General features: G+C 38.0%; 1 protein-coding gene across 3 annotated transcripts; it reads right to left on the bottom strand.

Annotated features, from left to right (window-relative positions):
- Nucleotides 1-544: 544 nt before the first annotated feature.
- C9orf72 (C9orf72-SMCR8 complex subunit) lies at nucleotides 545-26,350 on the bottom strand. 3 transcript variants are annotated; one of them, XM_084628421.1, is made up of 11 exons: nucleotides 26,262-26,350; nucleotides 20,675-21,161; nucleotides 16,948-17,007; nucleotides 15,893-15,988; nucleotides 15,143-15,207; nucleotides 12,265-12,337; nucleotides 7,232-7,348; nucleotides 4,970-5,205; nucleotides 4,349-4,406; nucleotides 3,325-3,434; nucleotides 545-3,224 (listed from the first exon to the last, which is right to left on the bottom strand). In XM_084628421.1, the coding sequence occupies exons 2-11, from the start codon at nucleotides 21,116-21,118 to the stop codon at nucleotides 3,038-3,040; spliced, it is 1,446 nt and encodes a 481-aa protein (XP_084484547.1). In that variant the 5' UTR covers nucleotides 21,119-21,161; nucleotides 26,262-26,350; the 3' UTR covers nucleotides 545-3,037. The 3 variants fall into 3 exon arrangements, with proteins under 3 accessions (XP_084484547.1, XP_084484548.1, XP_084484549.1); XM_084628422.1 differs by lacking the exon at nucleotides 26,262-26,350 and adding an exon at nucleotides 25,855-26,006; XM_084628423.1 differs by lacking the exons at nucleotides 545-3,224; nucleotides 3,325-3,434; nucleotides 4,349-4,406 and having other exon boundaries at nucleotides 4,978-5,135.
- Between the last annotated feature and the right edge of the window lie 640 nt (nucleotides 26,351-26,990).

Genomic DNA, 26,990 nt, shown 5'->3' on the forward strand with positions numbered 1-26,990 from the left:
CCTAATATATATAAAACCCAAGTTTTCAAACCTGAAAACAAGATTTTTCAAAAACAGGGACCTGGCTTTAGGCTCCTAAATCCATATTCAGGCATGTAAGTGGCAAGTACAGAGAGCCAAATAGCTCCCACTAATCTCAGCTAGAGATTGATCAGGCCCCAGTATAATAAGAGAAATTTAAATTTTAAGAGATTTTCAACTGGATTTGGAATTTTTGAAGACTAACATTTTTAAACAGTTACCACAGTCATCCTATATTTGCTCACAAAGACACCCAAAAGGGTCGGTTAAAAGTTTAACTTCCTTTAGCATCCCAGCCTAAGACCCTGCCTTCGGAAGAATACAAATATTTTTCTTTTGTGAAAAAGGGTCTTTCCCCCATTTTTAAAAGGGCAAATGATTATGTAATTCACTGCATCTTGAACACAGAATTATAGTTCTTCAGCAGAAGTTCCAGAAGGACAAATAAAATCCACATGCAGTTTACTAAAAGGCCTCCCTTATCCCACACAATAAAATTTACAGCACATCATGCAAACGCATTAATAATTTATTCACTGTACAGTCCGCATCCATGACAATAGTGCAACAAAACTAGCATTTGAATGAGTTCCAGCAGTTAGCTGTTTCAAAGTGAAAATGCACAAAAATGTTTTCAGTAAACAACAGAGTGTAGCTGTTAGTAGTGTCAGTATTAAGTTTTCAAAGCTACAATAATTCCAGCACTGTGCCTAAAGTCAATTGAACTTTAGCACTTTATTTCCATTTCAGAAATGTAACATCTACTTTTAGTTCTTAATGCCATCTGAGAAGCCAAGCAGTAAAAATATTTTATGAATTATGCCATTTTCTAATAGGCAAACTGATTTAAAATGTATAAAGATAAATTGGTGACACATTCAAATGGTCTCTGTATCAATGGGTTAAGTCAGCATAATTCTAACAATAGTTTTCCTGATGAGAAGCTGGCAGAAGGAAGCCCAACAGCATGAGACATTTTGCAGGGACTCTACAAAAAAGTGTATTATACTTTTATTTTTTAAGATTGGCTTTAAATTTTTTTTAAAGACAAAATTGACTTTGAGAGAGTAATTATGCATGTAATAAGGTAACTATGCATGCACACAGCAAGTTATGGCCATTCACATGTGTAACCTGCTTATTTTCATTTTCATATGAAATTGTAGTAACTGCACATATGTATTAGGTACACAATGGCATACCTTACTTTTTTTCCCCCCAATTAAAAGTCCTAAATATTTAGACTGTAGAATACATTTTCCTATAAGAAAATGACAACCACATTTTGGACATTAGCTATTTGACAGTATCCCTTTTAAGGTCAGAAAGGAGGATATTTTAGGAAAATCCATTATTCTGAAGTGTTATGTCTTATGTCTCAATTAATGAAACCGAGTTAGAAAATGAGTAGTTCACAGACCAAACCCATCCTTAAAAAAAAAAAAAAAAAAAAAAAAAAAGTTATAACAAGTAGTAAAGCAACAGTGGCTTTGCCTAGATCTCCAGTTACCAACATAGTTCTTTGGCAAGCAATCTCTAATCATGGAATATCACTAACACACTACATTTACAGAAGTAGATTCCTGACTGACTTTTTTTTTTTTTTAAGGGGTGGAGAAAGGAAAAGGGAGAAGACAGATAGATAGCAGCACGCAAAGCAGATGCATCACTTAGCACAGTACACCAAGCAGCCCAATGGCAAAACCTGAAAAGCTTCTGCGGAATCTGAAAAATACATCCAACAACTCAGATTATTCAAGTAAGAAATGCTGTGAAAGCAGGTAAAATACATTTCCTGACTTCCTGCTGTTCTTTATCTTCTCTATGCAAAGCAAAACAAGTGGACTGAGAGGTGAGTGTGTTGGCGTGGAAGAGGGAGATCAGCATCTCACTGAACCAGAGTTTGTTTTTCCATCAACACTGTTATTCCTATTATTTAACAGCCACATAGATTTCTTAATGAAGTTATGCTGAATATATGACAAAGGTAACATGAAAAGAAAGTGTCTATCTTGAAGTTTGGCTATATCCCATGGGTTATTTCCAAAAAGAACAAAGGCACAGGTGGTCGAATGTTTTAATGTGGCCCTTGTTCTTACTCATAAAAAAAATAGGAGCAGATTATAAAAAGAAAGGTTGGCAATGGCTATCCAAGCATAAAACCTAATTTTCCTGTTTTGTTTTCTCAAAGAGTTCAATTATGTTGGGTCACTGAACACTGAAATGCATGATGGTTCAACATAGTCAGTGACAGAATATCCTGGTTGGCACTTATACACGCAAAGCAGCTTAAATGATGACCCCGTTATAAAAGCAGCATTCTACAGATCAGTTTGGCTTTACAATCCACTAAAAGGCAGCACTCTGGCTCCCAAGGATCATGCTGTACAGTACTCTTATCTTTAGTTTCTTTTTAATATCCCTTTAAATGCATCACAAAGTAGCACAAATGTTTCTGGTGAAGTTGGAATTGGGAGCAGGGAAGGTGTTTTTCATGCTAGCCCCACACATAGGAAAGACGACAGAACAAAACAAAAAAAAAAAAGTTAAATCTGTCCTTCCAGTTTCTGTTTCACAAAAGGCAGTCCCCTCCATAATGGAGAGGACAAGAAGTACGGTTTTCCATTACAACACTGGGAAATACTGATAGCAGGATAAGGAGGGACACAAAATTGAAAGGAAATTGTGGGGAAGTTGTGTGATCTCTCTAAACAATCAATACAAAAGCCTCCCTTTAAATCAATTTAAGCCACAACTGTGGCAAAGTTTACACAACAAACCCAAAATATCATTAAAACTACTGCAAAATTTACATTCACTGTAAACAACAAAAAAGAGCTCTTTCGAAGTGTGCTTCCCTAACTGAAGTGACTTTCCCTCTAATAATGCTCCCTCCCCACTTTTACTGTATTGTAGTGTAACTTGCTTTCAGTCACCGCATTAGAGTGCAAGACTGTGCTTATAAAAAGGGAAAAATGGTGTTTACATTACTAGCTTTCAGCAGTGTACAGGATCTTTAAAATGTCATTAGTACATCACGTTCTTGTACACTAGTGTAGAAGGGTCTCCCAAAGATAAAGGAATGTAGACCAGGTTTGATCTTCTCAGCTAAAGCCATTATTATGTTAAGATCGCCCTCTGCTGTTAAGTCAAGGTCTATTTTTAAGCTACGGAGAGACTTAAAAGGCTTTTTTCCTTTCTGCCTGCAAAAAAGAGTAAAGAGAAAAAACTGTTACAATATAGAACGATTTCCTAGTGACCAAGAAATTCCCACCCCCTCCCTTCTATTATCTTTTTACTTACGTATCATCCTCTATGTACTTAATGAGAGTTAAGGCTTTTCTATGAAGGACTAGCAGAAACTGGGCAAGGAAAGTACTCCTCAGAGACAAGCCAGGTTTCAAATGAAAGACCTGTTTAAAATTACAGCAGAAAACTAAATTACATACAACTCAAGTTTCATTCCAGGAATGTGGAAAACTAAAACAGTGAACAAACATATATGTAACTGTTCCTAATTGTGCTAAAGCAAATGTATAATCATGAAAGGATAAATTTTAGACTCTATTTGGACAGATGTGATAAATTAAGCTGTTCTGCCATTCTATTAAGACAAATCATGTTTTTGCTCTTTTTTTACAGTACTTGAAATGGATCAGACTTGAGTGATTATACAACGCTGCAAGTTCAAGCAGTACTATACAGCAATAGGAAGTGTGCCTTGTTCTTCACAACTGGTGTCTAGTATTTTCAATGTTATATTAGTACTGCAAATTAAGCTTGCAGAGTTTAATGGCCATCTATTTGTATTACATAGTTACATACGCAGTGTTGTTGTAGCTGTGTTGGTCTCACCTTGTTGCTATTAAACAGACACATTTTAAATGGAGACCAATTTCTAATTCTATACCTGGTTGGGTAACAATCCCATTCTGAGAGGTACTGTCCTAGGCTGAGTGCACCTGAGATTCTCTCTCTTCCCCTGCCCCATGCTTTCACCCCAAAAAAGTCATTGTAGTCATTCCTGGATGCAGTCCCTCCAATAAAGTACTTTCCAGGAAAAGACCACAGCATCATCAAGAATGGCATGTTGGCACGGTACATACTCAGTATTACTTTTTGATTATTATAGTCATAGAATGACAGCTATTTTATAGGAACCTGAAATTAGCAGGTCATTACATTTCTGCACATGTTCAGAGGAATCTCTCTTGTACTACTATTGTGTTTTCAAATAATGCAGGGAAGGATCTATTTGTGTTAAATTATTTGTTATATGAGAATACAGAATTGTTTTTCATCTTTTGCTTGTTCTGAAAGCTGTTACCTGCTCCAGGAAGGCTTTTACTAACGTATCACGATGCAGGACATCTTGAAAAACATTCCTGTGAAGAGACAACAAAGAAAGCATGGCATGTGATAAGGAGGCACTAAATATATTATATTGGTGCCTAGTAATAGCATTATAGTTAAGGGTCTGACAGAATTTAAAACAAATTTAAAAAGTTAGTTTTAGTGAATTATGGTACGGCTTTATTTAAAAAAAAGTTACTTTGGAATATGAAACGGAACTTTTTCAGTCCAGATGCACTTACCAAAAACCAGGTAAGCCAGTGTCAGCTGTAAATGTACTTAGCTATATAGTATACTTATTTAATGTTATTCAACCATAACAGATTTGATGGGATGTTATCAGGAATTTCATTGGGATGGCTTGCTAATGAAATACTGAGCAATAGGTAACTCTGAAACCTGTACTTCTAAAGTGTTTTTAACCTCCTATAACCCATTTCCCAAGAAGAAAACGCAAGCGGTTTACCCTGATTGAGAAAAGCATTTACTGAATAAAACAGAACTGTAATTTGCAAGAAAAGGTCCCACAAAATGCAACTACACTGTTATGCTGTCCTAAGCAGTATAATTTTGAAAGTATAAGGATAGTACATACAAATCAGGAGTGAAGCTTTCATCTGTGTGGATAGAGATATCCTGAGCCATCTCTTCATCTGAATTGGCTCTCCAAAATGCTGCCAGCTCGGACCTCATGTATCGCCGTTGGTTATAGATATGTTCATGGCAAGGAGGCATCTGCTTCACTGTGTTGACATCCACATCTATATGTGTAGTAGGATATGGAGCATACATTACTTGACGGTAGGGCAACACAAAGCTTCCAGTTGCATCCTGTTACAGCAAAAAAGAGTTAGAGAAGTCTCCCAGTTACAAAAAAATACAGGTATTTGAAACAACATTAATGCACCAGTCTTAAGTTTAAAACAGCTTGTTTAAAAGCATTTCATCTTTGGGATGTGTGTGTTTATAATTCTAGTTAAACCCCGTTGCAAAACAGGGTGGTTGTTTAAAGTGACAGTATACACATAAAATATAAGTTTTTTTGGAAGGGGTGTTGGAAAATAGTGATGTGCACACCACTGCACTGTTTCATGATAGTCTTGTTGCTGGTAACACGCTTCCAGCAAGTCCCTTGCACGAAATGGCACACCATTCTCATGCTGCATGATGCTTGACATTGACGTGAGTTACAAAGCAGTATGGGAAAGGAGAACAGCAACATTACAGCCATGAATGCAGCTTTAAGTGAACAAATACCCTACCAAGTGAATTGAACAGAGGTCAGGAGAGAATATCATACATCATTATACAATATTTATCATGCAGGAAGCATGAAAGCATTTAACTTTAGCCTTCTGAATTTGTGAAGTTTGAGCATGCACAAGTTTGGTTTCCTTAAAAATATTTTCAGTGATGGGAACATCATTTATCTTCACTCCTTGTAGGAAAGCTTTAGAAATTCTCTCAACACGTAAGTAGATAGTGCACATACTCAGCATTTGAAGTTAAGAACCCTCCCCCGAAGTGCACACTTGCTACTGAGAACAAAGAACTACTTAGTTTACCTAGTTAGGAGGTATCATATCTTAGGCAAACAGGTTGAGCTTTTATTTGGTTTTGATAAAAGGCATTGTTCCCACCCAAACAATATTGGTACTGCTAGGTAAATACAATAAAAATTAAATGTAAAAATGTGGCTCCCTCCGTTCCCTACTCCCCTCCAACAGAAGTCAGAGTGGGCAGGCAGGGGCAGAGCACTGGCTCCAACTTCCTAATGTTCTGGCCAGCACAGCTGAGCTGGCATGGAGGGGGAGGTAACCTATGCCAGATACAGGGCTAGCACAGGTTACTTCCCCTCTGGAGCAAAGGGGTGATGGTAGGGGGGAAATGGAGGAGAAGGAAAGGAGAGACAAGCATCCAGATTATGGATCTGGGTCCTGGTCTGCTCCTGTAGAAGTGCAACTACTCACACAGGGTTTGTGACTAAGTCATAATTAAGCCCTAAACATTTTATTTTTTATCTACTAAAAAATAGTTTCTTCTCCCTTTTGACAGTTTAATTTCTAGAATAATCTTGTAATAAGGTTCCACAATCTGTCCCTCAACTTCATATCATTTAGCTGTAGTTTATCATCATCTGTCAAATTTAGTCTAAAAGCTCCTTGGGACAGGGGCCTCGCAATATTATTTGCTTATGAAGCACCATCCACTCCTACAGCCCTTCGTAAATATTGTGAAACTATTTTTCTTAGGATGTTGGAGTGCTGGAGACTAACATTCTTTTCTATGAGTCTGATTTAGCTAGCATATGCAATTTTTAAACTCTTGCCTGTATGGGTCCAGGATCCCCCCAAAAGTAGTAAATGTATAGATTTATTCGCAAAGTGAAGGAACAAGGACAAAAACTATTCCTAAAGAGAACTGACAGTACAGAAGAAAAATTAGATGAAATTCTTGCATCCCTAGAAACGGCTTTAAGCCATGGAAATATAGGCAATTATTTATTACTTGTATTACAATAGCACCTAGGAGCTCTAGTCGTAGCCTAGGACCTCATTGTGCTACGAACTGTACAAACAGCAAACAAAAAAAGACAGTCCCTGCCCCATAATGCTCACACTCTAAGTATAAGACAAGAGGCAACAGATGAATACAGACATACAGGAGAAGTCATGGTTATAATATTGGCATCAGGAATCAACAAGTGAAGAGGGCAAACTTCTTAAGGCAATAATATATTCAGGTATTTTCAAGTTAAGATGATTATATTAAATTAAGAAGTTGTAAGTGTCTGGATACTGGAGAAAAGATTTTAGAAAAAAAAAAAAAATCAAGAAGCACAGTAAAATTGCCTTACCTTGAGCAATCCTTGTACAAAGAGTCCTGATTCATATTTGAAGGAAGATTCATTTCTACAGAGTCTGGAACACTTCCGTTCTGATGGAATAAGAAACAGACACAATGTCCTCACTATCTGCAATACAAAAAGCTTTGTAAAAAAATAGGCAGATGTATAGTAAAGAAAGTTTTCATCTTCGAACACAATTCAGTATAGATTTCAAATAACTGATTATCCAAGAAGTTCACCATACATTAGAAAAAAGAATGCTACAATAATGTCAAATAGTTACATACTGACATCTAAAAGTAGAGGTATTAAAATTGAACCACACTGCTCAAGACTATATATCAAATGAAAACAACACAAAACAAATATTAAATGGAACATCCAAGGTGACAGTTTAATTGTTTACAGTCAAGAAACCCAGAAGTTTAGGTTACCACAGCAACATCAGCTTTGGCCATGTTATACATCCAACATATGATATGCTTTAATAAGTGTTCTAGATGCACTTCCTCAGAAGATGAGAAAAAGCATGATCCATACTGCAAGGAACATACAATAGAAATAGATAATGAGCAGTTGAATGACACGATGAAACAGAGTAGCAAATCAACGATTTGAGTTGTTCAGCAAATGTCTTGCAAGAGCATCTTTTGAGCTGTAGGAACATTGACTGCTAATGCTCATGTCAGAAAATGCAAAAACCTGTTTTAATGATGCAGTAATACGTGTTTTTGCATTTTCAGAAAGACTAATAAACATCACTAATACAGACTTCCTGAAGGCATAAGTATATGTTTATTTTAAGCACTCTATCTAGCTGCACCATTAACAGAAACAGTTTGAGGAGAGAGTATTTAGAAGCGCTGCTGTGGTTGTTACACGATATGCTCTTAACCTGTTTTCAGACATACATTTCCCCAGCTTTTCTTTTTAAAAAAAAATACTGTGTATGCACAGCATTCAATTAAGATGTCCACAATTTTTGCCACTAATTCAGACATTTCATGATATACATACATGCTCCTGTTTCTACACCCCCAAATTATTGCTGAATAGCCCTGTCCAGCAGCTTTTGTGGGAGAGCTCAATCATTTTATTTTTTCCTCTGTTTAGTCTACTTCTCATTTCCTAATAAGGAAGCAGTTTCTAATTGTTGATCTAAGTATTAAGCGCAAAAAAAGAAGAGCAACAGCTCTTTACTAATTAGTTATTTTCAGTATCATGTTTAGAATACATACATATTTTATCTGAACAATTTACATATAGATTATTATTTAATACTGCAGTAGTGCCTCGGACTCCCAGTCATGGAGCAGGATCCTACTGTGCTAGGCACTGTACAAACCAAAAAGATGACTGTACCAGCCCCAAAGCTTACGATAACCATGTCCTTTTGTTGTAAGCTTATTATATTAATATTAGTGGGTATTTTACACACCCACTTAAGAGACTGACTCCCAGAACTAAAAAGAAGACTTACAATGAAGGAAAGTTCAATCTTGTAAAATAAACTGGAACTCAATAAGAGGCACACCATTAATTTGAAGCATAATCAAATACAAAGACTGCATGTGGGTTTCTTTCTGATAAATGGAGTTCTCGGAATATATTGCCTCTACAGAGTCACATTGCAGTGTCATGCCATAGTTTCATGAGACAAACAGTAGTAGTAGTAAATATTTACCTTACTGTAGAACCCAGAGGACCCAATACCTATTCTGCTGGGTGCTGTACAGACAGACAAAAGACAACCCCAGCTCTAACAGCAGTGGTACAGGTAGCAGTCATTAATGGCTCATTTGCCTGACACCTAAATGTTCTAGGACTACATGTTACTACAAAGTCCTTCTCAGCTCCTCTCTGACTTAAGGTGCATATTAACAAACCCCCTTTTGGAGGAAGGGCAGAGAGGCAATTCGTCAGGAAAATTCAATTTACTGATAAAGCTATCTTTATTTTCTCCATCACGAGTTGCCTCTGCAATTCTCACTGTAGGAGATTAATTAACAGTATTCACACTACAGGGGGTGGACCAAAGAATGGCTTAATTAAACAGGAATCAAAGTACAGTCCTTCTGACCCAGGCATCTGATATGTCCCAGAAGAATGTAAGACTAATGTTTTGTGAAAGTATGAATTCAACTCCCAGCATCAACCTGCTATTTTAAGAGACACCTTTCTAATAGAGGCACAAGGTGAGTAAAAGAATATCTTTTACTGGATCAACTTCTGTTGGTGAACACGACAAGCTTTTGAGCTGCACGGAATTCTCCTTCAGGTCTGGATGCCTTTGTGTAGCTCAAAAGCTTGTCTCTTTCACCAACAGAAGTTGATCCAATAAATGATAATACCTCACCCTCTTTGCCTCTCTAATATCCTGGGACCAACGCTGCCACAACATCATGCCAATAACCTTTCTAGTAGGGACTCTCAATCCATCTGAAACGGGCACATCTGCATAACTGTAATCAATTTGTACATACAAATCCATTCAGAAACCCTCAGAGTTGAAGGGCTTTCTCCATTTCATTTTTCCAAAAACAGCTGAGCAGGTTTTCTAAAAGTATTATTCTTTTAAATATGTAGATATGCAGGGTGGATTTGATTTAAATCAAATTGATTTAAATCACTAGTCAGGAAGATTTGATTTAATCATAGTTTTCTACATAAAAGTGCATTCTTGTTGGTTGTAATAACCTTAATACATATTCTTCACAACTCAGAGATAGATGTAGGTTTCATTTTTAGAAGGTACACCCTATACATTTTTAAACAGCGATTTATTTTGACAACTTTGCAGATGAGTTTTACAGCTATATCAGAAAATGAATGAGTGTTTGGTTATTTCATTTACCAAAGGTAATAGAAGCAGATATTTATGAAGTCATTGGGAGGTGAACTATCTCCAATTCAACAGGTTAATCATTAATATTTGGAGGATTTTCTTGCCATGCTGTATTAGGAGGCGAACATCACCAGACAAACATTTAAATTGTTTTATTTAACTAACACAACAACATTAAGTATTCTGGATTTTTTTCTTCAATAGCAAGCAAACAAAACAAGCGTATGTCCCTCGCTTCTCACATATATCTCCAGACTTCTTCTCCTTGTCCAGATCTATTATGCCCCCAACAATCTTCTTATTCACTGAACTTTTGAAACTTTGCACTTTTAGAGAGAGGTAAGGGATTGACTCTGTGTACACAAATTTTCTGAGGGACAATAGAGTTGAGGTCTGTTATTTCTCACCTCTATATATTATTTAAAAACATTTTTGCTGTTAACAAGCACGTTACCTCTGGAGACACAAATCCACAGTTGAGAAATGCTAAACTAAGCATCTCTGATGGTATCTTCTAGACTGAACACTAAGTCCCACTGGGTAGATAGAAAGATTAACCTAAATAATCTACACAGAAACCTGTGGAACCCTATAAGATTGGGTCCCTAATCCATGAACTATTGGAACTCATTTACAAAACTTTTCTTAAACATTACATGAATATATTCTCATACTATAAAATTAAAATTTATAATCCCTATTCCCTGATGAGATAATTAAGATACATTATAGCTCAAAGATAAGACTATCTTTAGACAGATTTTTTCCTCAAAAAGCATTTGATAAAAAAAAATCCAATTTAAATAAAAAAATATCCTTTTTTTTTTTAATTAAAAAAATCATTGATTTTTTTTATCCACCCCGTAGATATGTAATCACCTGACAAGTTAGTAGGCTTAGGAAGAAACAGTTACTTACTGTAACTATGGTTCTTCTAGATGTGATGCAGACATGTATTCCATTTAGGTGCGCATGCGCCCAGCCCACCAGAACTGGATAAGTGTGCCTAGCAGGTGGCATTGGTGCCTCATGGCCATAGCTACATGAGGTGGTACTGCCCCAACCCTCCCTCGGTTTCTTTGCACCTGTCTAATTTTCAAAAGGTGGTAGGTGTGGGGAGAAGGCAGTTTGCCATAGGAGTCTGCAACCGGTTATTCTTCTGACTAATGGTAGCCACCACTGAGAAGGCATAAAGAGGATTATCCTGATATTCCTGGCCTTCTGCCTTAGTCCCCTTCCGTTAAGGCGGCATTCAGCCAATGCTTCCTATACTTTGTGATTGTGGAGGTGTAGGTAGCATAAAGCAAGCATCCTTTTGATAAGTTAGTTCCATAGACACTCCAGACAGCAAACATGCCAGTCTACCAATGGATATCTTGCTATTGTAGGACTCAAATTTTATAAGTTTGCATCTGCTCTTTGGATCTTTCATGAAACCCAGACCTCCACTGAAACCCAGAACCTAACTGAGTTTACTGACCAAGTCACTAACAGAATTCAGTTAGTCCTGTTATTTTTCACATTAAATTATTTAAAATGTGTTATTTATTTATGATGAAGGCTATGAGGATCATGGGGGAACTGCAGCACAGAACAGAAGTGCAAGGAGAAATCAAAGAACTAAGGGTGGGGCTCTAGAAAGTTTGCATCTTACATATGTACAAGTGACTCATAACAGTTTGATGCTCATTAGATATTGTGTAAATGCAATTTGTGATGCAGCAGCACAGCAAGTTTTACTCTGCAGTTGGGTATTCAATATGACAAAAACTATGCATAGATTGATTTATTTAGATAAACCTCATTGCCATGGCTGAATTGCTAAATGTTAATCCAGATGCCATCAGTTTATGCATCTGGCTAATAAAAAAAAATCTAATCCCCTAAAACTATAGCCTCATTTTCCATAATTTCATATGCACAATAAAATAAATTAGTTGCCAAGAACTGTCAGAATACAAATGATAAATTATTTTTCATACTCAATTACCAGTGCAACAATCATACAAATAAAAAAGGTCAATAGCAATACAGTGCTGCTCCCTCCACACCAAATATATTTGTGGGAAATGTAAAATATTATTCAGTTAAATTTTATTTCTCATTAATTGCCACTTTTACACTACTGCAGATAATCTTCTGACAGTCCAAATACAGTAATCAGAATCCAATTTTGAGAATTATAAAATGCATTTACCTTATTAACTTTCTCTGCACTGCTACCTACAACCACAGAGCAACCACAAGTCTGTAGGTGTGAACTGATGGCACTGCAGATTAAAACAAAATACAGATTAATAAACACAACAGACTACTCCAAAACAAGTGCTTCAACATAATTCTACATGCAGAAATGCAAAACAAAACAAAAAAAGCAGGCTTCGAACAGACTTTTCTTTACTTACATTACTAGACCTTTGGATTTCCATAATGTCTAAATTTTAGTTCAATTCATTTAAGAAATCGCAATCTGATTTTTAAAATATTACTATGAAGCCATCCTGGCTGAACTGAATTAAGTTACGGGAGGGCTAACTCAGTTATGGGTTTAGTGTCTAAGAGTATAAGGTAATTTATTTAAGATAAGCAAAAGTAAAATTATACCTTCAAATTAAGGGAACTTGAATTATACTATGATTAAACAGCTTTCATTGGTAAAGGAATATAGGCACTACAGTAAGGTTCTGAGTCTTGTTTCTTTCAATTACTAAAACACATCACGGCTTTGATCCCACAAGCATCTGCTACCACATATCTCAGTACAAAAACCACCACCACCACCTCAGGATCTAAGGTAGCACACAACACTGAAGAGTTCTTTGTATGTATGTATGTATGAATATATTTCTGCACTTGCATTTTGGAGTTCCATAAGGACGCATGACTGTGCTTAAGTTACACGGTCAGAATTAGTATGGTCACTTTGTCAAGTCCAATTTTTATTCAATGAACAAAAAAAAAAAAAAAAATCCAAAATATATACTGAAGCCATGATAAGTTTAAAATTTTAATCTGGCAAAAGCCAGGGAGCTCCCCTATTCCTCAAGGGCATAACTGTGAGTAGTGCAGCACAAGAAGCTCAGTTGAACAGGCTATTTGCAATGTATAGCTCTGGTGCATACACCACGTTTGTTTACTGAATCAGTTATAATGCAGCTATTCAGTAATGAGAATATACAGCGAACAAGTGCTATTCTCTGTACCTAGATCTTAATCAAAAACAAAAGAGCGAGGTACTGTTATTTGTTGTACCAGAGCCATACTAATAGAATGCTGCATTATCACAGGACCAATTTCTCTTGATGTGTATTGGTGGAAAGCAATTCACCTACAATAAACCATCTAGTGATATGCACTCAATGTACAACCGTGGTCTATAAAATCATGACTGGTGTGGAGAAAGTAAATAAGGAAGTGTTATTTAGTCCTTCTATAAACACAAGAACTAGGGGTCACCAAATGAAATTAATAGGCAGCAGGTTTAAAACAAACAAACAAAAGGAAATATTTCTTCACACAACACACAGTCAACTTGTGGAACTCTTTGCCAGAGGATGTTGTGAAGGCCAGGACTACAACAGGGTTAAAAAAAGAACTAGATAAATTCATGGAGGATACGTCCATCAATGGCTATTAGCCAGGATGGGCACGGATAATGTCCCAAGCCTCTGTTTGCCAGAAGCTGGGAATGGGCGACAGGGGATGGATCACTTGGTGATTACCTGTTCATTCCCTCTGGGGCACCTGGCATTGGCCACTATCGGAAGACAAGATACTGGGCTAGATGGACCTTTGTCTGACTCAGTATGGCCATTCTTATATATTTCTAAAAGCTAACTTGCCTCAGGATTAAAAACCTAGATAAATCCTTGCAACAAAATGCTTTATGAACTCTAAATGCTATGAAACTGCTAGGTATTAACAACATAGTCAATATTTTAATTTGTGTAGTACTGTGGGTGTTTGGTGCTGTACAACACAGTGACAGTTCTGTGAGCTAGGGACTATCTAAATTCACCAGGCAATTACACAGAGACTTTTTGAGGAATGACAGACGATCAATGAAAGCCATTAAAGATGGGAGCGTATGTGATTTCCTAACACAAGAGACATTTGTTTACTGATTTACTAATGCTCAACTATTTTTATGTTAAAGAAAATGGAAGAATTAAACATTCTGAGTACAGAAGAATGTGCATAACGTTTATGGATTTGTCATTCTTTACCTGTGACTTTAACCCATGACTTTTCCTAAACTTCCTATGACATAACCACTACCTGACTTACTGTGTTAAGAAACTCAAAACCCTTTGTCTATGTACCCCTATATACTTTTAACAGTTTCCAGGCTCCTATGCCATTTTCAAAGTAATATAACCCTTATCAATTAATGCCTTATCTAAGCATGTCATTCCAGTGATAAGGAACAGCTGTCCTATACTCATGCCAAAATGGGTTGACAGAGATCATCACATAAATTTTAAGAGCCATCAACCCATGACCATTCATTTAAAATGGAAACAATCTTAATGATATCACTTAGGCAGACATATAAAGAAGCGATACCAGCACTAATGTCTCCTCACCCCAAATTAACCCTTAGCCACCAATGCAACTAGACTGCAGAATTGGATTTTTTTTTATTATTTTGACATATATTGATGTTTATTTTTAAGCATTTTTTCTATTTAAATTTTCACATTGGTGGGAAATTATGGGGAGGGGGTGTCAGACAACAATTATTTAATGACAGAAGATATCAAGATTCAAAAAGTTAAAGCTTTGTAACCAGTAAAACACAAATTGTCAACATTTCATGTCAAAATATACAAATCAAAAATCAAATCAAATACTTGCAAGTTCTCAAACAGCATTTTTCTTACTTGCCTATCTGTAAATTTTGATCATCATTGATAGACAGATTTTTTTGCTGCTTTGTGCATAACTGGAGAAACTGACATTTACCAATAAAAATCTAATCCTTCCAAGCCTAAACACAACCAATTAAGAGACACTGGCATCATTTACTTTTGAAGTGGTTTCACAACAGCATAAAACAGAGAACAAGACCGTACTTGAGGAGAAAACCTTCATGGCAACTGTCCCCAATGTCATCATCATTTAACACTGTGTCACTTATCTGGAGTGCAAAGGAACAGAAAGAAGGGTTAGATGACGTGGTGTAACAAGCCATATTAAAAACATTTTATTTTGGATTTTTAATTATATGTGGTGATAGCTTAAGTGAATCCTAAACAATCTCAGTTTCACAACTGTGAGGAATCAAGCACGTTTAAGACTCACAAAAATACAGCTCTTCCTGTTTTAAGCCATTAACTTCTGAAGGAGGTCAACAGATATTAAGAGACATCTAATCCATTTCCCCCCAGCTCAACCACTACTGATATCTTGTTCCCAACAGTATATTTTTAGTGCTTCAATCAAAATATTTTAAACTGGCCCATGAAATGGTGTTTCCTCTCCTGTCCAGGAAAGGATTATTCCACATTCTAACAGATCTCACCATTAAAACTCTTTCCCCTAATATTAATTTTATTTGATGAATTGTCCTTTCCTTTCCCTTTTTAAAAAGCATAATACAGTTGACAGCCAATTTTGCTAAGTGTTGATCAAAAATTATCGCTACTGCTCAGATATTTATGAGAAACTGCTATTAGTAAAAATACTGTTTAGGAGAGTTTCCTGTGCCAACAGTTAAAGAGCATAATGACTTATGGTATCAATGATTTATTTTACTAAAGGCAGGATTAATAAGAGTGGCATAGTTGCTTCCTTTTCTAAAAGCAGCAAACATAAGGACTTACATCTATTTTTTCTGGAACACTGTGGGATTTCATAGATGAAAGAAGTTCCATTACAGGAATAACTTCTCCTGTCAGCATTGGAATGATGCTTTGGCCCTGTGCAATAAATAACATGTTGTGAAATAAAAGCATAGCATGCAGTATAGAAAGCTACTAGTAACAGAAATTTTTAACACTAAAGACAGAACAATTTTAGCTTTTTTACTTTTTGGTGGGGAGGTTGGCAAGATCACAAGACTAAAAAGGAGCAGGAAATTGATACATATGTTTTTCAGTATTGCTCATCAAAAATAGCCAACTGGAAACAAGCAGCTGACCCAGTAACAAGAATGTTTATAATTCGTTTCAAGGCTTTTCCACTAAATACCCAATCAATTTGGCTGACTTGGACAGGGTAGATCTAGAGGTAGGTGATTGTATCATCGTGTACCAGTAAGTATTATATTTCAAAAAGTGCATGTTTTAAGAGACAAAGAGACCAACAGATACAGACTCATTAGCTAGATTAGCATCAGAATCAAAGGATGATTTCTCTGGTCTTATACTTTGCAACAAGCTCTAGGGTTGTGCTTTCACATGTATTGCTTCAGAAACCAAATTCTCTTTGTAATCTCAGCCACTAAGTCTATAACGACTTCTCTCTTGGATAGTTACAAGATAATAGTTACCAAGCATCAGTTCTCTGACCCAGCTGACTAATGACCTAGCAAAAATCTACCCATGAGTAAACTTGGGTAGAAGAGAATAAATGTAAGGAAGCTGCTACCTTTGGAGAACATCATGCTCGAGTAAGTGGCCTCCCCATTTCTGAAAGGTAATATTCTTCACAGATTTTCACTTTACCCATAAAGCGACGGGGGATATAATTTCCTTCAATTTGGTCAGAGCTTCCACCATCTTATCTTCACAAAGACTGCCTCCTGTGCATGACAACTCACTCTGCTAGTCCAAAAATATATTCCTGGATCCCAAAAATAAAACAGCAGTACCGACTTCACCAGTTCCAGTAATAGCTTTCTGATGGTATGCCATATGCATCAGTCAGTCTCTCTTACCTGATCCTCCATTCTCTCCGTGCTTTCCAAGACAATCTTCTGGAAATGTTCTTGCCTCTCCTGAGCAAGAGAAGCAGTTAATTTTCACAAAAGTTATAAAAGCTCCAGTATTTGGCTATGCAATTATGCACCCATCAGTCAACTGGTAAACTTTCTTCCCTGTAGAGTCACACTTCTTTAATTCACATTTTGATGTTCAATGCATTTTCCTTTACAGAGCTATTTTGTGGCAAATACTACCCTCCCTGCACCCGCCCCCCTTAAACCTCTAACTTTCCAGGGGAGGTGGGAGAGGGCTAAAATAAAACAAAAATATTCTTCACTATCTGATCAAGAAAATACCAGATTAATCTGTCTCATGGTAAATAAAGATACTGAATTCAGCATCGCTGAATTTTACTTAGTTGTTTCACTGCAAAAGGAGTAAGTTGTTCCATCCTAACAAAAAAAGGGAAAAATGCAAAAAAGAGGAAACTTTTTTGCTTTTGGGAAGGGGATTTGTTCCATATCTTTAGATACTGGCACATCTTCAATACATGAACTGTTCTAGAACTAAATATTGCAGACATCCATAGAAACGTCAAGGTACTTCACGACAGGATACAGAAGAGGTCACACCAAAAATTCAACGAGAACTCTGGTAGCTTCAAGTCATCAGAACCTCAGTAGCAAATATGATGATGAACATAATCATTTACAACAATTCAGCATAATACGGCAATTCAATTCAACAATTCAGCATAACATAATATGCTATAAAAACTTGTTCTGAGTATGCCGTTCATTAAGGCCAACATTCTAGGCAATGAAGATTCTCCACATTCCAGAGATGTCTTCTTATAGAAGCTGAAGAGTTGCCACAGCTTTCACAGGTTTACTCATTAGTCTCCTGTGACTGAGCTACTCAAGGCTGATCAATTGCGGAACAGAAAGCTTACAGAACTCCTCAGAATAGATGAAGAAAGAAACAAGTTAGAGTAGATTTCCTCCTGCCAATGATAAAACCTAAATGAATCTGAAACAAGTGCCTGTGAATAACAACATTGGTGCTATATAGATCCTTTAAAGGCACTTCCCCTCCTTGACTTAGGCTTCAAAGAGAAATAACTTCTTTGACAAACAAGATTCTTGGTTTAAAAAAAAAAAAATTGAAACTGAACAAATGACTATGATCCCTTTTCTCTTTTGAAATACAGCTGCGAGGAATTATTGGACAAACACACAACACTTCAAATATCTAGCTTTGTAAAAGCTAAACAAGATTCTAGACCCATTTGGAATGACTTCTAAAAGTTGCTTGTCTGTCTATGTCCATCATTCTAAACATTGCTCTGCATATATCTGAATCTAAGTGGATATTCCAATGCAGGAGCCATTTCAAATTCGTAGCGAGTTTCTCCCTCCTAATACAATCTGGTTGGAGCTGCTGACCATCCTATCACAGAACTCTTGATAACCTGGAAGACATGGTATCTGGTAGGAATGCCAACACACGCTGGTGGCATCAATTAAGGCAAGACTTTGAGACATTTGTTTTCCATTTTAACCTGGCATGTTGGGTTGATTGATAACTGATGTAGAAGTCTGCTTTTGCTCCAAGAGCCACAGTATTACGCATTTTCCCATTTTAATAATTTATGTTTAAATGTTATATTATTATGCCCAGAAACTGTCAGGCACTGATTTCTAAAATGTATATAATGCTACATTTGTAAACTACATATTTAGAGCATATATCACTGAGGTCTCTCTATTGGGGGCAAGGATTGAGCTGGGATAGAGATAACTTACGTAGAAGGGCTCATAACTGCTCAAGAAAAAACAAGGATAAATAACTTTCTTTCAGAGCTTAGCACTCTACTGCTGACTGAGCCTGTCTGTTCCAAGAACAGCAGATGGGAAAACAAATAAATAAAGTCAAAGATCTCACAACTAGATTTTTGGGGTTGACGGAACATTTTCTGTAAGTTCCAGTGCAGCTACAACTCCATGATTTCATCATGAAATCTTTAAATCTGTGTATCAGGAAACAAATATATGACTACTTATAAAAATAAAGTTCATGTTGAATTTGATCATTTTGTCTCAAAAAGATCAAAGCATAGAAACCAAAGCTAAACATAAAATGAAGAAAACATCTGTCCACAAGCACAAGACCATGATAAACATAACTAATATATGGTTGTTACAGAATTAACTGCTAAAAAACATATTTGAATTTTGGGAGATACGACTGGGCATGAAATATTTGGGACATTGCCCTCATCTAGGAAAAATGAGAGTTTAAATGCCTATTCTTCCTTTAAAAAAAAGGAGTACTTGTGGCACCTTAGAGACTAACAAATTTATCTGAGCATAAGTCTCTAAGGTGCCACAAGTACTCCTTTTCTTTTTGCGGATACAGACTAACACGGCTCCTACTCTGAAACCTATTCTTCCTTTGTAAATCTGACAAAAATATCAAGACTAGATGTGCTGGAAGACAAACTTCCACAGGTTATCCTATGGAATCAATAAGTTGAGTACTCTGACAAAATGGGAATTAGGAAATAAATTACTTGCGTCTCCTACCTCAAAAATAGAATCAATTAATTTTTAAGAGGTGCTCTTTTATAATTTTTTTTTAAATTGTCTAGTTCCTAGTACACAAGATAAAACTAGAATTCTCCCCTCCACATCAGACAGACACTTTAAAACAAAGTCAAAGCTTACCACTTTTTCAAGCAAAATTATAAGATGCTTATTAGCTGTGAAGCACTGGGATTCTCTTGCACAACAGAATTATACTGAAACAACTTTTACTGTATTAAGATAAAGCAGCTTTTTCTTTTTTCTAAAAGACATTCAGTCTGCAAAGAAGCTTTTACAGCAAGACTGGAACTGAGTTATGTAATCCTTGAATACAATTTGAAAAATAAAACTGCCTTTGGGATTCCAAATGAACCGTACTTGCATTAAGTGGGAACTTGTGTCTTGAATCCTTGCTTTTTGTTATGAAAGTGTGTTTTTTTCATTTCCCTTGGTTCTGTTACTTCTATGCAATGTTCCTGTTTTATTCTAAAAGTTCATATTTTCTTGTCATTTTAAGTACTTACGTTAGGGTTTTTGAGATATATTGATGACTATGTACAGTGTGTTAAGACTCTGTATATGGATTCAGCTTACTCAGCTTTTCTTGTTTTGGGATCAAACACACTAATAGCATCTTTCCAAGAGGTGTTGAGGACTTACAGATCCAAGTACCTTTAAAGGCACATATACATTTTTTTTTAGCTGGTGCTTCAGTCCAACACAGGGAAATTACACATTTTTTTTGTGCCCACAGTGTTTTATTTTATAAAAATAAAAGCAACACAATTTTTATAAGCATGGGGAGGTAAAAAATGTTTCCATAGGAGGCTAGCATCAACTGAGTAGAACTGTAGGGGACCTCAGGCAAGTCATTACCAGCCCTGATAGAAGTTGCATGTTCTCAGGTGCAGGCCCTAAATTTGGTAGCATTAGACTCAATTTTTAACATACAACTTCAGCAGTTGTACTGAGGTAGAGATATTATTTATATATCTACGAGAGCTTGTTTCTTGGATTGTTATGTAATGTGACTCAGGGAGATTGTTGCCTTAACAAAACATATACCTATTTTCTATACAATGCTAGTTCTCGAACTGTGTTGATTAAAGGTATTGCCAGGTTTTTAACATTTGGTTGCAATGAAGAACAAACCTACCTTATGCATCCATATTCTTCCTTTCCTTATAATATTCGTTAACCTATCAACACACACTCTGTGAAGAGGAAGATAGAAGCCAAGTTCACTTTGTGGAAGTATAATTGATAGTCCATAAGTACTTCTGTCCCCATTCCAGTTTCCATCAAAGATTAATGACACAATAATTACTCCTTTTTCTGCCAAGACAAAAAACTTCACATCTATTGCTCCACTCTCTGCATTCCTAAGAATTTCCCCATTCAATGTGTGATTTGCAAGAAAAGTTATTTCTCCATCACTGAGAAGCATCTGTTCTGTCTTTGGGGCCCAGATGTGTCTGACTCTAGGTCCAAGAATATTGTCCCAGTAGGCAAAAGTAGCAGCTAGTAATGGTGAGTCCCCATTCAATGAGATCTCTGTCTTGGCAACTGCAGGAGAAGGAGGTGGACAGAGAGTTGACATGACTGCTTCTTAACTGTCACATCGTAGAGATTTTTTCCATCACCTAGAAAAAAAGTTTTAAAAGAGAAAATAGTGAGATTAGCACTGGTTATTAGTTTGCCCCTTTTCTTCTTCACTAAACAGATGACAGACAAGTTTTGATTTCTACCTTATGCGTTTGGGATTCTATTCTAATCTCCGTGTATGGATGAAGTCTAAAAGCACACTTTTGACTTAAGTATAGTTGTGTGCAAAAGTCTATTACATACCAGTGGGATAATGAAATAAATTCGGTGCTTGACTTTAAAGACCTAATTGTTGACTAAGTCTCTTTCAATTCCCTTTATAAATACACTAAAACCAATTAGTTTAAATCAAATGAAGCTACAGCTAATTTTTGAGAAATTACATATATCTTGAATATTTTCATGAAACTCACAAATCAAGTTTACGTGCCAGACACTTAATTTACAGGGTTGATTTCAAATTAGAAAGCTGTAAATCTTGACCATTTTGTGTTATTTTGTAAATGATAGTATCTAGATACTATTACAACAATTTATAAATGCTATTTAATAAATACAGATAACACACACCATTATTAACGGATAGACGTTGGCATACATCGTCTCCCTGCCCCGCTCACAAACAAAAGAATAATGAAGTTAAAACCACGATTGGTTTAGCGAGGAGCCAAAACTTCCCCATATAAGAAAGAAAGGTCCTTTCTGAGCAGAAACCTATCACTCAACCACCAAAGCGTCTCTTGAGTTACAATAGTTATCTATATCCTGCAACTTCTGCACGAGCATCAATTGCTAGTACTTTTTATAATGTACAACTGAAGAAGTTTCTTCCACAAAAGTCAGATTGTTTTATTCACCTCTGCAAAAAAATATTATAAGTGCTTATACACTTAAAAAATAGCACGTTTGCTTAAGTATTTTCTGGTCCTGCATGGAGAACCATGCAGGCAGATCTATGAGTCCTTGCAGTTTTCAGAGCATGACTGGAGCTTAAAAGAAGAAAAACATTCATTTTCTAAGTTCAAATTCTTAAGACAGAACACATAGCATAAGGACAGATGCACTTCTTAGATACTGGTGAGAGACTATTGTCTCACGCCCCCAAAGTGTCAAACTGTACATGCCTCAAAATGTAAATAATTTTAGGAAATACAGACTTTTTTGTATTTGGACTACATATACATTTGAGGTGTGCAAGAGATAAATCATATATTCAACTGCAACATTCTGCATAGAGCCTGTAGGAAAGACACCAGCATATTCCAAAGAGAAAACTAAAGACTCTGAAGTTTAAGGTTGCTTGCCACAGAACTTGAATTGGGATTGAGGGGAAACAGATGTTTTATAAACTGTAATCAATCAAGCCTCAAAACGTGTATAAAGCAGGTAAATCAGGGTTCACTTCACAAATATGCTGGACTTGCTGAGTTCAACAAAATGAGGATCAACATATTAAAAAAAATGGTGAGTCAGAAACAAATCCCTCACAATGGAGAAGAACGTAAGATAGCAGGATATTAGCAGTACTAATGGAATATTGACAGTACCAACCGTAGGCATTTATTAAATTAATACTGAATATTTTTCATTCTTAAAGCACAAGACCCTAAATTATCCAGGTGCTGACTACTGACTCTTTTTTGAACAGCTCTAGTGCTTTCTGGTTTTAGTGACTTTTGCAAATTTCAGACTGCTTTTCTCTTTCATCCTACCATCTACAATCAGATCCATTTTATTTAAAACATAACACTTGAGTGGCTTATTATCATTACAGCTGGCTGAAAAAAAAAAAAAAAACCCAAAACTTTTTCACAAAAAAAGTTTTTGACCAGCTCTAGTTGTAATATTTTTGCACTAACTGTATATTAAACAAAATTTTAACTTATCCCAAGTGTTTGTCTCTTCCCTCTACCCTAAGTTTGTCTACAAGTGAAATGCTGAACCGCTGCTGTAGCACTTCAGTTACTCCTGAGAGTACTCTGCGCAAAAATTAAAAATTCTCCACCAAAAAAAAAAAAAAAATTCTGCATGCAATATTTTAAAATTCTGCAAATTTTATTTATCAAATAAATTTGGAAGCTCATTGGGGAGCACAAGCCACTGGCTGCAGAGATGTGGGAGATCACTGTGCAACTCCCCCACAGACATGGACTCAGCAGTGAGGTTGCACCCTACCTTGTTACACCGCAAGGACTAGGCCTGTCCCAGAAACACTCTAGAGCCCTGCCCCTCTGTGCCAGGTGCACCAGGTGTGGTCAGGGAGACTCAGCAGGGAAGGATCCAAGTGTGGAGGGATTGAGGTGGGGGTTGAGAGGGTTCTGTGTGGGGTAATCTGGGTGCAGGCAGCTCAGGATCAGGTGCAGGGGGGATCTGGATGCACAGGGGCTTGTTGCGGGGTTCTGGGTGCAACAGTAATGGGACTCTGCAGAGGTCCAGGTAAAGGTGGTTGGGGCTCAGTGGGGAAGGGTATAGAGCTCGGCAGGGGGGTATGGATGTGGGGGGCACACTGGCAGGGGTCCAGATGCAGCTGGTTGGGACTTGGTGGGGTGGGGAATCTGGGTGCGGGTGGCTTGTCTGGGTGGTCCAGGTGCAAGGGGAGTGGGGCTCATGGGTGGGGTTTCTGAGTGTGGGGGGGTGAGGCTTGACAGGAGGGTCTGGGTATGAAGGGATACGGACGCACGGGGGTTGGGTGAATGGGGGAGCAACTACCTGTATAGGGATCTGTCCCTGTTCAGCTGAGGAGCGATAGGTGCAGAAAGCAGGGCTGAGATGGGGTGTGAGTTTGCAGAGCTTCCTTCAGCCGTGGGAAAAATCTGGGGGTGGATCTCGCCCGGCCCCAGATGCTGTACATGGGAAGAGGAAGTCCTGTCCTCCCCAGCCCTAGCAGCTGAGCCTGGTGCAGAGTAGGAGCCACCAGCCGGGTCTTCCTCCGTCCCTCCTCCTGCTCCACAGTGATTTACCTCTCTGCTGGCTGCCCTGGGCCCCCGAAACATACTGTTGCGGAGGGCTGCATGACCGCTCTTGTGGCTTCCCTGTCAAAAAGTCATTTTTCTGCAGGGAAGCAAAGAAATCTGCGGTTGGACATAAATTCTGCGCAAGCGCAGTGGTGCAGAATTCCCGCAAGAGTAATTCAGTGTACTCTACCTATGCCAAAGGGAAGGGGTTCTCCCACTGGTGTAGATAATCAACCTCCCTAGAGGGCACGTGAAAAATCCGCACCCCAATTGACATAGTTAAGTCAATTAAATTGTCTACTGTAGACCAGGCCTCTATCTGGGAGTCTCTTCCTTTCTGTATTCCACTATCTATTGTCATTTATTCTACAATAGCAGTTCCATCTCTCCATTCCACTCCCCTTTTCCTGTGTTGTGTGCACTTTACCTTTCAAACTCTCCCTCTAGTTTTCCCAAAAAAATCCCCTTTCTTTTCTCATAGCCTGAGTCTCTTCATTTTCTAGAAGGGTGTACTGACTTAAACCATAGCAATTTAAATCACCAATTTTAATAATTATTTAAATAATAAATCTTAATTCAGTTTTGCATTTGTATGTTAGTTATTTTCCTAAAGAAAGATTTATTCTCATTGGTTGGTAACTATTAAACCGTATTGATTAAAAACAAAATATAGCCTTTGCACTAAACTTGGTGCTTCTTAATGTTAACCAGGATACACCATATTTATACACATTTACATTATTTAACATAACTTACATTTATTCATATTATTTTATACATTATGTTGTTAGAAAATGGTGTATGATGCATTTTTTACTTGATTAAATTCTCTAATGGAAATGCAAATTAATTTATTTTTAAATGCTGTTTTTGTGCATTTTAAGTGTACCAGATACATAAGAAAAAAGTTTATCAAAACATTTTGCATTTAAAACTAACATTTATTAAACAAAGGAATTATTAGCTGTCGTTGGTGAACTGAATTGATTGGTTCTGTTCACCATGTTCTCCAAGATTTTAGAACTATTAGATCTCATCCTTACACCTAATTTTTATTCAGAGATTGGGAAACAAGTTTTCTTGTTTCTTCAACTCACAATTGGTTTTTAATAAACTACTCATTGAACTAGCTGAATTAACTGAAATGAAGAAAACATTCTCTCTGTACCAGCAGAAGAGGTTACTGCTGTCAAAAAACTGGCAAGTGACTTTCGCCAGTACTGTGGTTGGCCTTTCTTTAAAGCACAGCAGCAAACACATACTTTGCTTAATATTATTTTTTGTATTTAATTTAAATTTTAATACATTGTAACACTGTTAGGCCTTAACATAGGTTGTCAATTTCAAATTTAATTCTGAAGAGGTTTATTTTTTAAATAAAATCTATATTTAAACAGAAAAAATTTAGATTGAACTAAAAACCAAATTTTATTTTATTTTTTAGAAGGAGTGACGCCACTGAGCTAGAATGGAGAGGCTGGCTAACAGGTTATGTTGACTGGCGTGAAATCTGCAAAGGTCAAGCAAATGTTTACCCAAGAAGGAGAAGAAAGGCACCACAGCGCCAAAGGAGGAAGCGGTGTGGAAGTTACTACTGCACAGCCTGTGAGACGGATCCCTCCTTACCCCAGTGTCAAAACCACAGAGAGGTGAAAACACAAGCTACCAAATGCAATGACGTTACTGGAGAAGGAGGCGAGGCAGGCCACTAAGGCGGTGCGGGTAATGACCACAGGCAGGCAACAGAGCCATGTGCCCCACTAGTACCACCACCCACCTCCTGTGTGTCTCATTTCACCTCTCAACGGCACTTTGCAAAGGCGGTCACGAGCACGATCCCGGCTTCTCAGACGGAGAAACTGAGGCACGGGCGGGTGACGTGAGGTGCACAAGGTCACCCACCAGGCTAGTGGCCGAGCCAGGGACAGATCCCAGGTTTCCCGTCGTGCCCCAGTCCAGGGCTTGGTCCACCGAGCCCTCACGGCCTCCCTGTAACTCCCCCTCACACAGCCACCCGCCCCCATAACCGCCCCTTCCCCCCGGCTCTCGGGTGCAGCCCCAGCTGCGCGACGAGCCGCCCGGCTCCACGGCCCCGCCAGCTAAGAGGCTCCCTGTGTCCCCTTCAGCCCCCGGGGGGGGACGGACGGACCGACTCGCCCCCGTTATCCGCCCCCGCACCCTCACCTGCGCAGCCGCACACCCCTCAGCCGCGCGCCGTAACCGCCACACCGTACGGACAAACAAGCCACGCGCGCCGCCGGCCTCAAATCCCCTCGCGCATGCGCCTCCGCCTTCCCCCACCCCCGCGGCCCCGTCTGTCTAGCTCGCGCCCCCGCGCTGGCAGCGGTGCCGCGCGGGCTCCCCCCCCCCCTCCGGCGCTCCCGCACGCGCATGCGCGCGAGGGGAGGCGAGAAGCCGGTCTGTGCACGTGAGCGTGCTGCTGCTGGCGCTGCAGAGTGGCAATGCACGTGTGCAGAGCCGCCTGTGGCTGCACGGTCATGGGGGAAGAGGGAGAGGTTACTTTGTAGCACTGATTTTTGCAAACCCTCAGCTTTCAGCCCCTGCCCACCATAAAACTCTGTTACTTCCTAATTCATTAAAAAGAACGGGTACTTTTTACTTGCCTCCCGGATTTTGACTTTAGGTAGCACTTACCTCACATTTTCAAGCTTTTCTCTTGATGCCTTTTGCTTTTTTTAAAATGAAAATCCCACGTAATCCTATGCAGCCCTTCACACGAGGAGCTTGTTTTAGGTCTTCATGCACTACTATGACACAAATACAATCACACAGTCAACACCAAGCATTCAAAACTCATAATTGCCTTAAAAACACATTTTTATTTGATGTCGCCATTTTGACCTGTCAAGATTAAGGATTCCAAGCATCCATAACCATGAAGGATAGACACTT

The sequence above is a fragment of the Lepidochelys olivacea genome, assembly GCF_965140295.1.
Source record: "Lepidochelys olivacea isolate rLepOli2 genome assembly, chromosome: 5".
In the NCBI taxonomy this organism is placed as follows: domain Eukaryota; kingdom Metazoa; phylum Chordata; order Testudines; family Cheloniidae; genus Lepidochelys; species Lepidochelys olivacea.